Source organism: Pleurodeles waltl, chromosome 12 (genome assembly GCF_031143425.1).
Source record: "Pleurodeles waltl isolate 20211129_DDA chromosome 12, aPleWal1.hap1.20221129, whole genome shotgun sequence".
NCBI classification, from domain to species: Eukaryota; Metazoa; Chordata; class Amphibia; order Caudata; family Salamandridae; genus Pleurodeles; species Pleurodeles waltl.
This window is the reverse complement of record NC_090451.1, coordinates 606,236,640-606,252,229: the sequence shown is the minus strand read 5'-3', so window position 1 is coordinate 606,252,229 and position 15,590 is coordinate 606,236,640. Positions and strand designations below refer to the sequence as shown.

General features: G+C 43.6%; 1 protein-coding gene across 1 annotated transcript in view; it reads right to left on the bottom strand.

The window, feature by feature from the left end:
* The window catches only part of NTRK1 (neurotrophic receptor tyrosine kinase 1), a 265,651-nt gene that overhangs the window by 100,232 nt on the left and 149,829 nt on the right, over positions 1 to 15,590 (bottom strand). Inside the window, exons 4-5 of the mRNA XM_069217861.1 lie at positions 6,671 to 6,739; positions 1,766 to 1,920 (exon numbers count right to left, since the gene is read on the bottom strand). Of these exons, the coding sequence (XP_069073962.1) occupies positions 1,766 to 1,920; positions 6,671 to 6,739 (224 nt within the window). The remainder of the gene's footprint in view (positions 1 to 1,765; positions 1,921 to 6,670; positions 6,740 to 15,590) is intronic.

Sequence of the window (15,590 nt, the reverse complement as noted above, 5' to 3'; positions counted from 1 at the left end):
CGCCCACCGTGGTCAGAATGACCCCCTAAATGTCTTGAAGCAAAACAATTTTTGCTTGAACCAGTATCCAGTTGGCAAACATCACGTAAAATTGCTTAGTTAAAAAACCTTAAGAAATTTTGGAAATTTGACATTATGAAAATTTGATAAATTACACAAATTTTGTGAGTGTAATTAAAATTTCATGAAAGCCCAGTGTGAGTATACTTGAGCAGATTGATTGTTTGATAGGATGGTGTAAAGTGAGAAGTGGAATTATGGATGGAAGATAACTTCAGAGAGTGGTGTTATATAATCTGTTAATTTGTGCAAGGAGCTCGATGGATGGATAGCTTATGAATAGAGGGATCTGGATGATGAATGGATAGGGTGGACTTGAAGGAAAGGGTGGGCTGCACATTTTTCATGGAATATTGAAAGATAGGTTGTGAGAGTTGAACATTGGTGGTTAGGGGTAGATAATATATTGATTATTGGGAGGGGCAAGGATTAATAGTGTTTTGTTCAGAAAGGTGCTTTGTGCGTTTGTGTTGAATGGAAATGAACAGTGTTTTGGGGGAGAAGGTATACCTTTGGGGTAGATGGCATGAGGAACGGATAACTGGATTGGGGTATATGGTGTGAGATTTCAAGTTGGTTTCAGGATCGAAAGGGTGACGGAGATGGATGATATTTGAGATGGTTAGGTTGGTTATGGACAGACATGTTTTTTTATTTTTTGCAGTTTTATGTAGCACAAACTTGACCTGAAGGATTGATGAAGGAGAGCTTTACATGAGCACCAGTTACATTACACATGGGACACACTCATTTTTGTGGCTACTGGCAGATTAAGTAATTTGTCCAGAAACACAGGCTGTTGAGCCGACACCAAGATGCAAACCCGGTTCCCCAATTCCAAAGCCAGTAACTCTGGTCATTACTCTACATCCTCTCTCCCGTGGTTTGAGGAGTGAATGCTATGGTTTAGGATAACAGGGTTGTGTGATTGAAACAAGATTGGTGGACTATGGTGCCTTGTGGATAGATAATGGGACAAATGAATCCATGGGGAAGAGATAGATGTTGTTAAGGATGACGTCGAGGAGGCAATGTTTTGGGAGGGGATATATTGTGCCTGTTTTAGAAATGAGGCTTAGCTGTGCATTGAAGAGTGTCAGTGCATGGAATGCATCAAACTTCAGGGGAAGTGTTGTATTTAAGGATTCTTGTTTAGATATGATAACTTATATATCGATATCAGGGTGTTTAAGAGAGAGCAGTGTGTTCATGGTTGACTTGAGAATATTTGGTGTTAATATTTTGTGTTTCGAATGAAGTACAAGGATGGAACATGAGGCTAGAGATAATACTGTTTTTAAAGCGCATAATTTGAGGAATGAAGAGGAAGATTGGAAATGTGGATGGATTGATGAGTGAATGAATGGGTGGATGAATGGATGAATGGGTGGATGGATGGATGATGGGTATAAGATGGCTGGATAGATGCATAAATGGATGGATGGATTTGTAGGTGGGTTGGTGGTTGGATTGCATGAGTTCATGGATGGATGAAAAAATGAAGGGATACATGGGTGGGTGGTGCATTGACTGTTCACTGATTCCATGAAATTTTAATATTAGATTGACAATGTTTCCCACTTCAAAATGATATCATCAAACAAAAAGCAGACATCCAATATCGCAAACTGTTTCAAACTAGCTTCAAATCTGCAGGTCCTTCAACAGCATATGTACATGTTCATAATGACAGATGTGCACATACCACAATCAGAGATGCTCATCGCCTCCAGCAGAATTTCCTCTTGGCCCACCCAGCAGGTCAGGGTTTGGTTTCCGAGGTCTGCCTGCTCACTCTCCTGCCAGAGCTGGATCCAACGCACTTCGCAAGAGCAATGAAACTGGTTCCCGGTGAGAATCCTTAAGTTAGAGGGAAGGAAAGGTGATTGCTCAGTGATATTTGTATCAAATTGGTTAATTTTTGTTTACTGTTTGTATCCAGACAGCATATTCTGCTAAATGGCTAAAGTTTACACCTTATGAGATCAGCTTTTATGTTCCTGATGCAGACAGGAACCCCTGAGAAACCGAACTTCTGCTGGAGGAGAACGTTGTAAGGGTGAAAACAGGCCTAATTTACTGGTCAAAGTTTGACAAACACTTCTGAGCCATTTCCTGGAAAAACAATACTTTCAGAGTGGGCTGCTAAATACCTCTGTGTACTGTATGCCACCAGAAGGCAGCACACTACTATGGAAAATTGGGAGCTATGATTCAGAATAACAATGAAAATTATGAAAGACGAATGTGCTTTGCAGACGTATTCGTTGTAGGCCTGACTCCATAATCCATTCTTAACGTTCCAGGATTCCTTACACCTCACACTTCAGTATGAATTACTCAGTAAATGTATCTATTTTACGTAGGGCGGTTCAAAGTTTAGATTTTGCCAGAGAGTGCTCAATTTTGCGAAGATGCAAAGTTTCTGGCCAGTATGAGACATTTTATACAAAAAGCTATGGGGGAAGTTTTTCCTCCACTAAAAGTAAATATCCTTCGGAAAATTTGGCTTTATATTTTTGTAAAAAGAACTTGCTACCTTGCCAAGATTCACAAAATTTCAAAAGTTTATTTTGTAAAAAATGGTGAAATTCACACGTCTAATGATAACAGCAGTATAATATTTCAGCTGCTGGAAATCCGATAGGAATAATGTGCCAGTTGTACATAGTTTTTTCCCAGTTGCAAACCCTCCAATATGGTATATCAGAGGCGTTGTGCCTCGTAAAACGATTTTCTAATATACTAAACTTGGGACCACTGATAACTCCAACTGACATTTTTAAAAAAGTGTTCAATTTTGAAATGCAATCACTGGGATGGTGATCTGCTGTCCCCTGCAGAGCATCATCCCGGAAATCTCATGGGTCACAAATTGCTGCCTGCCTAGTTAATATACATTAGATAGGTCTTTCTGTGATCCACTACAATTCCTTATTTTGTGAACAGACTTATCAGGATATTAGTCAGTTTGCGCAATTAGATACTGGTCGTAAAAAGCCTGGTCACAATTTGCAACCATTATTTTGTCACCAGCATCTTTTTTTTATTTTTTTATTATTTTATTGAAGATGCACAGTGTACAAATACCAAAGCAAAAAGAAGGCTGAATAAATACAATAAATACATTAGATAAATACACATCATGACATAAATTCATTTCGTCGATCTGCAGCAGACATCAAGACCACTGAAAGGGGGCATATGAAATAACCTAATCAAGACCTTTAGAATACAAATAAAGTGCCAAAATTGAACATGATTAAATAAATAGATCCCCTACGAACATGATTTAATTATTACCTAACCACTGTGCAAACGGGGCCCAGATAGCTTCACCCATCCGTCTACACCCGCGGCCCTTGCACGCATAAGAACCCATCTCTAGATAAAACATTGAGCACATCCGAGCCAGCCAATGGTTAAAAGTTGGTGGAGTTGACTCCAGCCAGTCAGATGCAATACAGCAGCAGGCCACAGACATGGCTAGAAACAGGAACCTCTGTGAATATTCTATGTGCACCACTCCATCAATTCCCAGCAATACTAGTTGCGGCGTAATTTCCACCTCCTGATGGGTTAGCCTATTTAAAAAGTTAGCCATATCAGTAAAAAATTAATGTAGCCTACTGCAATTAAAAAACATATGTACCAGGTCGGCCGATACACTCTTGCATTTGGGACACACCACCCCCCTTGAGCTGCCCCAGTTAGATAACTTAGCGGGGGTATAGTAAAGATGGAAAATAGTCTTATAATGTTGGGATTGTGGCCCAGCGGATAATATAAAACGCTGTGCCATATCTAAAGAAGTACGTACTGACACTTCAGAAGCTCCAATATTCCAAGCCCACCTCTCCGCCTGTTTACTCAAGTCATCTGGCATTAAGTTCAAGAAGAGCGGATAAAGCGAGCAAACCCGCCATCTAGTGGAGTTATGAAGAACCTCCATAACTGGGATTCTATCCCCCACCTGCCCAGATGCTGATCTAAAGTTTGCCCCCCAAAAATGTCTGATTTGCAAGTATTTAAAAAAATCCTTAGTGTTCAATGAAAATTCACTTGTCAATTCTTCAAAAGATTTAAGGTGGGTATGCCCATAGAAATCACCAATACACCGAACACCAAGCTGTGCCCACCTGGCACAGTATTCATCCTTAAAAATATCAGGAAGCACCGACGAATTCAAAATTGGGGTGTAAAAATTAATCCGTCCGATTCCAATTTTTTTTAAACATTGGTCCACACCTTAAATGCAGCCCAGACAGTCTTGAACTTAACTTTTTTTAAATAGCTAGGCTCCACTGTTCTCAGAAAAGCTGCATTGGCATAACTTCCCCAAATCATGTTATATATAGGAGGGCAAATTTCACCAAAATCTCTATCATCAGCCTGTCTGTTAATTAATGGTTGGATATATTGCAGTGCAGATACCCAGTAATAAAAAAGAAAATGAGGGGCCGCCCACCCCCCCCTCTCTCTGGGTAGCACTAAATACTTATATGCCCGCCGTACTTTTTTAAAAGACCAAATAAAACTACTCGCTAAACTCTCCATATGCTTAAACCATTCTTTGTTAATTTCCAGCGGGATAGTACGGAAGAAATATAAGACCCTAGGTAAAAAAATCATTTTAATAAGATTGCATCGACCAATAATCGTTAAATGCAAATTGTTCATATGATGCAGCTCTTTCCTGGTTTTAGCTAAGACATTACTCTCCACTATCTGGTCCAAATTGGCCGACAATCTGACACCTAGATAAGTCACTTGATTGGCCCTCCTGTTGTCTTCAATAATGGCCCACTCATTGCCCAATATTTGGCATTTACTCCTATTTAATGCATAGCCTGAGATCTCGCCAAACTCCGCAGCTAGTTTCTCTATTTGTTCGATCGCCTTCCCTGGTTCAGGAGTAGTAACGGCTATGTCATCAGCATATGCCAAAATTTTAAACCTGCCCTCCGCCATTACCATAGGCGAGATCAATGTATTTTGCATTAACTTCCTAATCAAGGGGTCTATATAGAGTGCAAACAATAAAGGGGAGCAGGGACAGCCCTGCCTAGTTCCTCTTGTAATATAGAAGGGTTCTGAAATTACCCCGGCTAGTTGAATTCGAGCAAGGGGCTTCTGATATAAACCTTGTATAGCCTTGATAAAACCAGCCCCTATATTAACTTTACTGAGCACTGTCCATAAATATCTCCAGTTCACCCGATCAAAAGCCTTTTCGGCATCTAATAATATTAGTGCCATAGGGGCCGCCATAACCTGAGATGCATCTAACATGGTTATAACACGCCTGACATGATCGGCGGTTCCCCTCCCAGGAATAAACCCATGTTGCCAAGGGGAGACAAGCCCACCAATGACTCGGCTAAGCCTAACCGCAAGGATTTTGGCATACCATTTAGCATCTGCGTTTATCAATGAAATAGGTCGGTAGGAGCCTGGTAAAAGTGGGTTCTTCTCTTTTTTTTTAAAATATAACAATATTAGCCTCCAGCCATGAGCCCGGCGCCCGCTCTCCAGCCTGTACTGACGTAAAGAGTGCCCTAATATCCTCCTTCAATTCCTCAAAAAAAGTTTTAAAGAATTCTATTGGGATCATATCAGGGCCAGTAGCTTTCCCATTAGATATAGCATTTAGAGCCGAGAAAATCTCATCCAACTCAATGGGGGCAGTCAACTGACAGTCCTCATCTTGCGCTAACTTTTGGGCATGACATATCACTCAGATACTGAGCAATCCTTTCGTCTCTATCATCCGAGAAGAGGCTTTCCTGCTGGTACAATATGGAATAATATTCTTTAAACACCTGTAGTACTGACGTATCTCCATACACAATCTGCCCCAACCTATCTTTAATTGCCAAGATGGCACTCCGAGCCGCCTTTTGTCTAGTCTTATATGCAAGCACCTTGCCCACCCTCTCACTAAACTCATAACATTCCTGCGTGCGAATCTGGGCTTTAATAATGTCTTGGTCTAGATACAGCTGAATGATCTTGGCCTTCATGACCGCCATCTTATCCAAAGTGTCTTGTATTGAAGCATTATTCCTTGCAAGCCCCACTATCTGACTCTCCAGAGAAGCCAATTCAGTCTGTGCCGCAGAGATAGCTAGATGCCGTTGTTTCTCCCGCCTAAGGGCGTAACTCAGAGTTTCCCCACGGATAGCAGCCTTTAAAGCATCCCATAACATCCCTGGTGGAACCGTACCCCTGTTAAAACCCAAAAACTCAGTTAACCATACTTTCATCCGTGACACATAAGCTGAGTCAAGCAACAAGCCCCGGTCACCAGCATCTTAATACATCTGGCCCTATATTCTTTCACATGCGTAGTGTGGGATATGAATACCAGGATCGGAACATCATGAATGTGAAGTTAAAATTGTAACAACAGAGTATGATAGTTAGTAAAGGATTTGCAGTTTGGGATTAGAAGGTGATCGGTTCAGTGGTTTCACTACTGCCTGACAAGCAGGGCAAATTCACATGCCCTTGACTGTGACCTATCGACTCAACAAGTTGGTTCTAATAATTTGGTACAAATTTCTTTAATCCAAAAATTCAACAAATTTCATAAATAAAAAAAACTTACAGCTCTTGAAGAGGCAGATTGTAAAATGTTCTCCATGAGAGAGTAACCAAGAAATTGGAGGACAGGTTTCTGCAAAACAACAAAAGTGGCCATTAGAAGATGATGTTTCAAAATTACAAGGACACATTACTTTTGCAATAATGGGGAGCGCTCTTCATGAAATATCAGTGACTAATGCATTAGTACATGGAAGATGTAAATGAGAAGAGGAAAATGGTTCTGAAATCTGCTACATATTTTTCAGAATATTGGGATACTTAGCTGTCTCCGCAGTTCTCTAAGAGATTGCACGTCTTTCCATTATTGCAAGTTCCATTATTTTAACCTTGAACATCCGTCGCAAACATCATTCATAGCAGCCTTGAAAAACTACATATTTTCACACTGATGATAAGGACATAGGAGGTGAGCAGCTTCCTGCTCCGCATCCTTTTCTTCTCCTCATTCACACCTACACTTTTAGGATGACGTATCGAGCATTCCATAAAGGCTAACATTAGGCTATGAAGGGCATAGAAAAAACAGATTCCAACAGCAATATCTAGAAACTGGTTACATTTTACCATTGTTGTTGACTGCACAAGATACACCATTGATTAGACACTGGGGCCCAAACTTAAGGATGGCCTTGCGCCATCTAAAGCCACATTAGCGTAATTTTTCCGATGCTAATGTGGCGTTAGATTGCCAAAAATGCAGCACCATATATACAAAGTGGCACAATTCATGCAGTGCGCCACTTTGCGACCCTTTGTGCTGCATTATGCATGCACCATGCATAATGTATGCAAAGAAAGAGAGAGTTCTGCTGAGATCTGATTGGCTGACAACACTTGAACCAGAAAGTGTTGGCAGTCATGTTGGGACTCAGCTGAAGCTGAGTTCCAGAAAAACAAAAGGGGCCAGGGTGGTGGGGGTGGAACCCCCCCTACTCCCCCCCCCCCTCCCCCCCCCAACAGCATAAAAGCATTTTTTGAAATTTTTCTCAGAAGCCACAGCGGATTTGACAAAAATTAAAAAAGAAAAGTGTGGCCTCCCACGCTTATTTAAGTGGGCATTCAAATTATCAATGCTGGGGCCCCCCGCAGCCTTGGGCCCGCCACCTCCCCAGGGCACTTCTGTTACACTCATGCAGAGGGACCCTCAGCACCCTTGCAGCACCGGGGCACTTATTGTTAACAATGTTGATGGTCACCCGGCCCCCCCACCACACAGACACAGGGACTGCTACCTTCCCGCGGCACAAAATAACATACAATGAAGGGGCTGCATGGCCACTGAGAGCCCCAGGGACCGCCACCTTCCTGGGGCACTTACTGTGAACAATGCAGGGGGGCCGCCTGGCCCCCGACATGTTCCCAAGAACCGCCACCTCCCCGGGGTACAAAATAACAATAAATGCGGTGGGGCAGCATGGCCCCCCCGCCCTGCAGCCTCAGGGACTGCCACTTCCCTAGAGCTAATTTTAAAATACATAGGGGGTCCGTTGCAGACCCCCAGGCCTCAGCGACTACCACCTCCCTGGGGCTATTACGTTGCACGGGAGCCACGTGTCCCCTCTCTGGGAGCCACTGATGGCCCTGGGGTCCACCACCCCCCAGGGCCAGCTCCAGCTATGTCCCAGGGTTCCAACCCCTGGGACATAGCTGTATGCTGTGACTAGTCACCGCAAACACTCTGGTTGGATGAAGTGAGAGCTTTCAAACAGCTTTCACTTCATGCGATTGGAGGTTTCCTCTGTTTCCCTGCTCGCGAGATGCTGCTTTAGCAGCTCCCTCTCAGTGACAGTAATGCCGGATCCCACAAGTGGTGGGGAGCTGGTTGGGATCACGGGGGCCTTAAGGCTCCCCCTGGAGTCCCAAAAATTGTGACTGGATGCACTTGGGAGCATCCAAGTCACATGGCAGGGCCCTGGCAGATGAGGTCCCCGGGGCCAAGATTGACCATGAGGAGGCCCCTCTCACCCTAAAAAATTAAAATAATTAGGTCAGGCCCCAGGGGAAGGGGTCCTCTTTGACAATATTGGCCTGGGGAGGGGGGCCACGCAGCCCCCTATAAAAAAAATATATATAAAGGCCGGGCCTCAAGGGTTGGGGTTTCCGGGCCTGAGATCGGCCTGGGGAGGGTGGCCATGCGACCCCCCTCCCGAAAAAACTCAGTTAAATATTTAGGCTGGGCTCTCGGGGATAGGGTCCCCTGGGCTGAGACTGGCATGGGAGGGGGTCCGGGGGGCCACTGTCCCCAAAATAAATTTAAATATTTATGCCTGGCCCTGGGGTCCCTGGGGCAATATCAATCTCAGGAGGGGAACCACACGGCCCACCTCCCAAAAAAATATATATATTTAGGCTGGGCCACAGTAGAGAGGGTCCCAGGGGCCAAGTTCGTCCTTGGGAGGGTCGCCGCACGGCTCCGATCTCCAAAAGAAAATTAAATATTAAGGCCTGGGCCCTGGGGATGGGGGCCCCGGGGCGAGAAAGGCCTAGGGATGGGGACCACAAGGCCGTGTGCAGTACAGGGTTGGTTGGTTATAGAGGTTGGCCACAGGGACTGGCTACTGGTCAGGCCTTGTGGCCAACCCCCGCTGTGCACGGCTGAAGGCCTTGCTCAACATGGAGTTGGGTGGTTATAGGGGCTGGCCACAGGCCCTGGTGGTTGCATTAATGTATAGTAATGAACATTTCTTTACATTAAAAAACTGAAGAAACTCACTGAAGAAACCAAAGGTTACAGGGACTTTACAGTTAGGAAATAGAGTTAAAAAAACATAGAAATTCAATTTAAAAAAAAAAAAGGTTACAGGGACATATAGTTAGGCTCACATTTTAAATGTAGAAAGCCATGGAAATTCACCTGTCATAAAGTTATTTGAAGTACCTATAACTCGCGCTCTAAGGTAACTATAACTATAACTCTCTTCCCCTCCATGCGTTGCTAATTACCCCAGAAATGACGGCATTTACATAATTAATAACGTCACTGTAACATCTGCAGAAAAATTACTGATCAGATAGCTGTGCATGGTGGGAATGCAAGTTTGAGTTACCTTAGGGCGAGAGTTATAGTTACTTCAAATAATTCTAACTTTGACATGTAAATTTCTTTGGTTTTCTACGTTTAAAACATGGGCCTAACCTTAACGCCCCTGTAACCTTTGCTTTTTATTCTTGAATTTATGTATATATATTCACTTAAAAAAAACAAAGGTTACAGGGACGTTACAGTTAGGCTCACATTTTAAATGTACAAAACCATAGAAATTCACCTGTTATGGTTATAGTTTTATCAAGTAACTATAACTTGTTCCCTAAGGTACGACGATGACGCCTGTCTGCTCGAGGTGTTTTTGTCAGCATGGGCAGGCCCTGATTTGCGAGTGCCTGACCCCCTTCCCTTGACTAAGAGCAATCATACATTGGCGTTTGTACCGGCCCCATGAGCCCCGTGAATTGGTGGTCCACCACAGACCAATGGAACCCTTTTCCTTTTGTTATAGCACAACAGGGTTCTCCTGCCTGACTCAAGTCTAATATTACCGTCACCCACCTACCGAAAGTGCAGACGGGCTAGGGCCACATTTTTCTGGAGCTGTGTGGGTGTCCATAAGCCAGTGGGCACCCCTGACAATGTAGATATGGGGTACTAGTGATGTGGAGTGATACTCGTGTATTCTCTGGCCTATGTACGTAGAGTGATACTTCTATAATGGTTACTGCTGCATCTATGGTGACATTTATTCCTGTGTTATGAGCAAAAAAATATCCTCATGTAGGTTTTCTTACATTACCAGAGTGATGAGTACTACTTAGCCATTGCCTAACATGCATGGCTAGCATATTTTACATGTGTAATCTGTAGCAGAGGGCATGTCCTGCTCTGGAAATTCCCTGATAATGTGTTGTATGTCACAGGGAATTATGATGGTACTCAGGATTGCTAACATCATCTTTTAGTGTTGTCGTATTTGCACAGTGCTTATGATCCATGCTGTTCTGGTCTAATGTATATATATATATTTACAGTACAAGGAGCACATTTTTATATATAATCTTGTGTGGAGACTTTTCTGTGGTGTATTGATTGTGTCACTGGTGTGTGTGTTGCAGAAACGCTTTACACATTGCCTCTGGGGATATGCATGACTCTGTGCCAACTACCAGGGGTGAGCACAGGTTATCTTTTTTGTGTAACCTACGTGCCTTGACTAGAGTGGTGGGTTCTGCCCGGCAGAGGTGCACACCCTAGCCAACCAGAAACCCCATTTCTAAGAAGCTGTGTCAAATGACCCTCTCTGATTGAAACTTGTGCTGTTCCATAGTGGGGTTTAGCACACATTTAGGTGATGGGGGAACAGATTTCTTAACTTTGAGTAACTAATTTCGCTTTGAAGTTTCCGCTGTGGCTCATGTTGTAGCTCCCGCCAGTGTGGCAGCAGAAGCACCGAGCATCATCTTTTTCATGCTTCATGTGGCTTCTGCAGTCGTTGAATAATGATTTTACTGGATTTGAAGCCAAGGCTGCGAGAAATGCAATACTCTCGCTGTTCTAGGTCAGACACTTTGGATAGAAAAAAGGTGGGTATGGGTTGCAGGAGTATTGGGAGATGAGTGGAGAGAAGAGAAAGGGAAGGTTAGAGTAAAGTAGAATTCCTTAACAGCCTCAGGTGATTCTAATGCCACCTCAGCTATCTGTGTTATGGTGATTCTTTGGGGTTAAGGAAGTCAATGAAGAAATATGTCATGAAAATTAGGCAAAATGAGAGAGGCAGTAGATAATTTGTAGAGGTGGGTGTGTGTGGTCAGAGCAAAGTAGCCGGCATATGTCAGGGTCTGTCATTAGCCTAGGCCAAGGTGCTTAGAGTGTTTAGGAGAGGTGAGAGCAAGAGTGAGGCCAACAAGTTTAATTTTGCACAGCCTTTAAAAAAAAAAGAAAATGTAAAGTGCGATTGGGTCAGCACAGGGGAGGAGGTCTGGATAAAGGTCGGGGGAAAAGAGTAGGAAGTTGGGTTGTGGGGATTAAAGAGAGAAGGGAAAGAGTTGGTGAGGAGCAAGGAGGAACTGAGATTCCATTCTAGCATTATGGAGCAGAACCACAAGCGATCTCACTTGCAAGAGTAGTTAGTTCTTTTTATCTAACTACGTTTTTTGCATTTTATCTTGACACTCTTTTTTCACAAAGTAGGACAATTTCTCAATTCCTGTCATGTGAGCCAAAGCCTGAGCAAGAACATTTCATCTGAAACCATTTTATGTCCTAAACGCCTGCAAGGAATATGGGAGATACATGCAATTGAGGTGGACAGGTATTCCAGATTCCCAAGATTCAAGGCTGAGTCCAGCCCAGCAGCCCACACTGTCCTTCTAGATCAGACAAACATGAGAGACCTATCTCTGATGGAGTCGAACCAGGACTGGCAGGATCTCCTTGACAATGGGTGAGTAACAGGCAGTGCATATCTGGCTGCCTTCACCGTACAACTCTGGCCTAACTGTTCGCCAAGGAAATCTGACACCAACTGCCTTACCTGCTTGAGTACAACTTTAATTCTGAAACTGTCCTAGTAAAATTCAACGTAAAAAAACTAAGGATTTATGTATTGCAAATCTTTGTATGTGAAGCACATTGTTGCCCATTCCAGTCTTGTGTGTGCTATATAAGACTGCAAGTAAATAAATAAATACAATATAGAATCTTACCCACACTTCTCAAAGCTGCATCCATCCCCCGCAGAATGATGGCTATCCACGGTAGGATAATGGCCATCACTGACTGTCATCTTAGCATTGGATGACCCTCTATGTCTTATTCTGGGCACGTTTTTCATTGTCATTTATTGTGGTCTTTCCTGACTATTGAGGCCCTAGCATATGATAGAAATTCTATGTATATTTTGTCCATACTTATCATCTCTGTGGACACTCATAGCATAATAGTCATGTCACACTCATCTGCAGTTATCATCATTAACACAGATTAATTGTGGCCCTAGCATAGTTGCAGGCATGTTATGCATTATGGTTGCATCCCTGGCATAATGGTAGCTGTGGCATAGTTGTGCCACCTGCACTTATTGTGGCCATACAGGTATACTGGTGGTCCTTGCGTGATGGTGGCCATCCTCGACATATGTTGTCCATCCAGTGCCTGCAAAAGATGCCCCTGGCTTTAAGCAGGTGATCCTGGAATACAATGGCCATTCACAGCATTGGATAGTATGCAATTGGGATGTGGGGACAGTCCTGTCTATAATGGGCAGTAGTACATGCAAGTACTTAATTAAAATGGCAAGCTGTATTAGGGAACAAAACATATACACTTCGAAATAATGAAAGCTGACACATAGGAGCAAAAATAAATTTCAATATAGAGTCTGCAGAGGAAATGGACAAAGTCATAATTTGAAGCAAATGCGTGTATTATCAGAAAGTGTCAAGCACAATTTTGGGGGCATCAATATTGCATTTCCTTCATGTACTGAAAGCTACTATTTCAGTGATGTCCCTACTGCAAAGAGGCATGCATTGCTGGACGTCTTTCAAAGGTGCTAAGGGGCTCCTGTTACTATATTTCATGATTGACGTGCAAACAATTATTCACCTAAATTGATGTAGCGTTCATGACATTATCAGCTCTGAGTCTAAGGGCAGAGCTCATAAGATTGATATCACCTAATTACAATATTTACCGTCAACACCTGGAAGAGTGCACTTCCTGAAAGTTAGGTCTGATATAAGAACCTGAGAGACCTATTTAACATGAGGTATAGCTCTGAAGCCTATGAAATGAGATAATAAAATTAAGGTGACATTTCTCCCTGTTCCAAATAAATTCTCTGTCCTTGTCTATGATTATGTAACGAGTGAAGTAGGGTGCTCTACACATTTTGAAAAGTGTTTTACCACCATGTCAAATTGCATACCTGGTTAGCTGATCTGGTTGTAAAACGTTTGGCAAAAAAGTCTGGCACAAAAAGTGCATGCTTTTCAAGCATTTCAAAGTTTCTTTGGGCTGAGACTGTCCAAAGTGCCCGTGAAATTCAGGGTTGCTTGGCACACCATGAATGCATATGAATAGTTTATAATTTCCTATTCAGAATTGCGGATAAAACCCTAGGATTTTTAGTCTATTACTTTCAAATTATTTGGCTTGCTATTTTAAAACCATACTCCTGTTAAAAAAATCCATGCTTGAAATCGTGCTCGCTTTGCCTGCGCCGTGATATTTGTGGTGACTGTCCATACCTCATCAATTTAAAAGTTCCCCAACCTTCTTAGAGGCGCACTAAGGAAGAGCAGAAGAAGGTAATATTGATATATAGGGAAAAAACAGTCCCAAGATGTGCTGACACATGAATGCGTTTTTCCGTAATCGTGAGACTAAACGCATTGGTACCAGGCACGCACATTTTGGGGCAGATTTAAGAAAAGTGGCTCTGCACCTAGTGCAGCACCACTTTCCTTGCGCCCCTTAGCGCCCCCCCTACCGCCACCATGTGTGCGCCTTATTTAAGATACAGAGCACCATGGCGTAGGGTAGGGCGCAATAGCATCATTTTTATTGACGCTATTGATGTACTCTATAGTAGTAGCACCAAAATAATGGTGCTACTCCTGCAGAGTACCTAGGGCCCATGATAAATAATGGCAGCCCCCTTCTAATTCTTGATCTGAGCAGGTGTTAAAAGTGCTGTAAAAAATGATGCCTTGTGCCATTTTTTCGGTCCCCCTAACGGAGGAACGCTCCCTTTGGATATAATATGCCCCTTTGTGTGTGCCAATCAGAAACTGAGGCGCATGTTTACAATCTTTTGATGCAGTCCAGTGCTGCAGCCTTCTGCCCTGTGTCAAAAGAAAAGGGCAGGAATTCATCGTATCTACAAGATACGCTATGGCGCATTCCTGTACTTTAACCCAGTGCTGGCGCACAATGGGCTGCCATGCACTAATGCAGGATTGCTTGCACCATGGTGCAAGGATATCTGCGTTGCGGGGATGAATGTTTTTCTGCCTGAACGGGCAACTTCCTGCAGAAAACAATCACGTGAAGCATTTTCCTCTTTCTATGTGTGGTGCAGAGGGTGTGAGGTGCAGAGGGCAGTATGCATAGAAAAAGCAAAAACCGAGGTTCACCCCAGACCAAAGCACATTTTGATCCTTCTTTGGAAGACGTAGCGCTAAGTGCAAGGTATCCAAACTCGTAAGTTCCTTTTCTAGAGTTCCCCTTTCCTGTTCTGCACCCCTAATTCTAGTGATTTGCGTTTATTTCGCTGCAGACCTTTGCATTACTACCTTCGCAAACAGGGGCTATTCAGATATGTGTTATTGCTGTGTTCTGAATGATTCATATTCAGCGGTGAAGCCACCTCGAGGCATTATCCAACCTTTGCCCCCAGGTGCTGCTCTGTGAATCAGAGGCAAATGTAGGTGTCCAAACCGGAGACAGCAAATAGAGTCATAAACAATCTGACAGGGAAAGCGCCCCCTCAGAGGGTCATTTACAGCACATCTCCTCTACAACAGGCCAAGTGGGACTGGGTTCCAATACTCGCCAGATCAATTGCCTCTCACTCAGGAGTATGGGTGGGGGAGGGGAAGAGGAGCCCCGGTCCCAGAAGAACCTTGCTTCTCTCTACGCAGCTGCTAAGAGATCGGGTTCTGCGGGAGGCATTGATTTCAGTGGGAGGGACATCTGCTTTAAATCAATTGTCACTTGTCTGTCCAGCCCGTAGGCTGGCAGTGATGGTCCGCTGGCAGGGAAATAACTCTGGCCCAGTCCGACAGACACCCTGCTGTACAGGCTGCGCAGGCAGTGCGCTGCAAACACGGATGGAGGCCGAAAGCACAATTCAGTACACTGTGCAAACCATACACAAGAAAATGCTCACAGGAACGTGCTAGAGGAAGGGGCGTGTATTAGCATG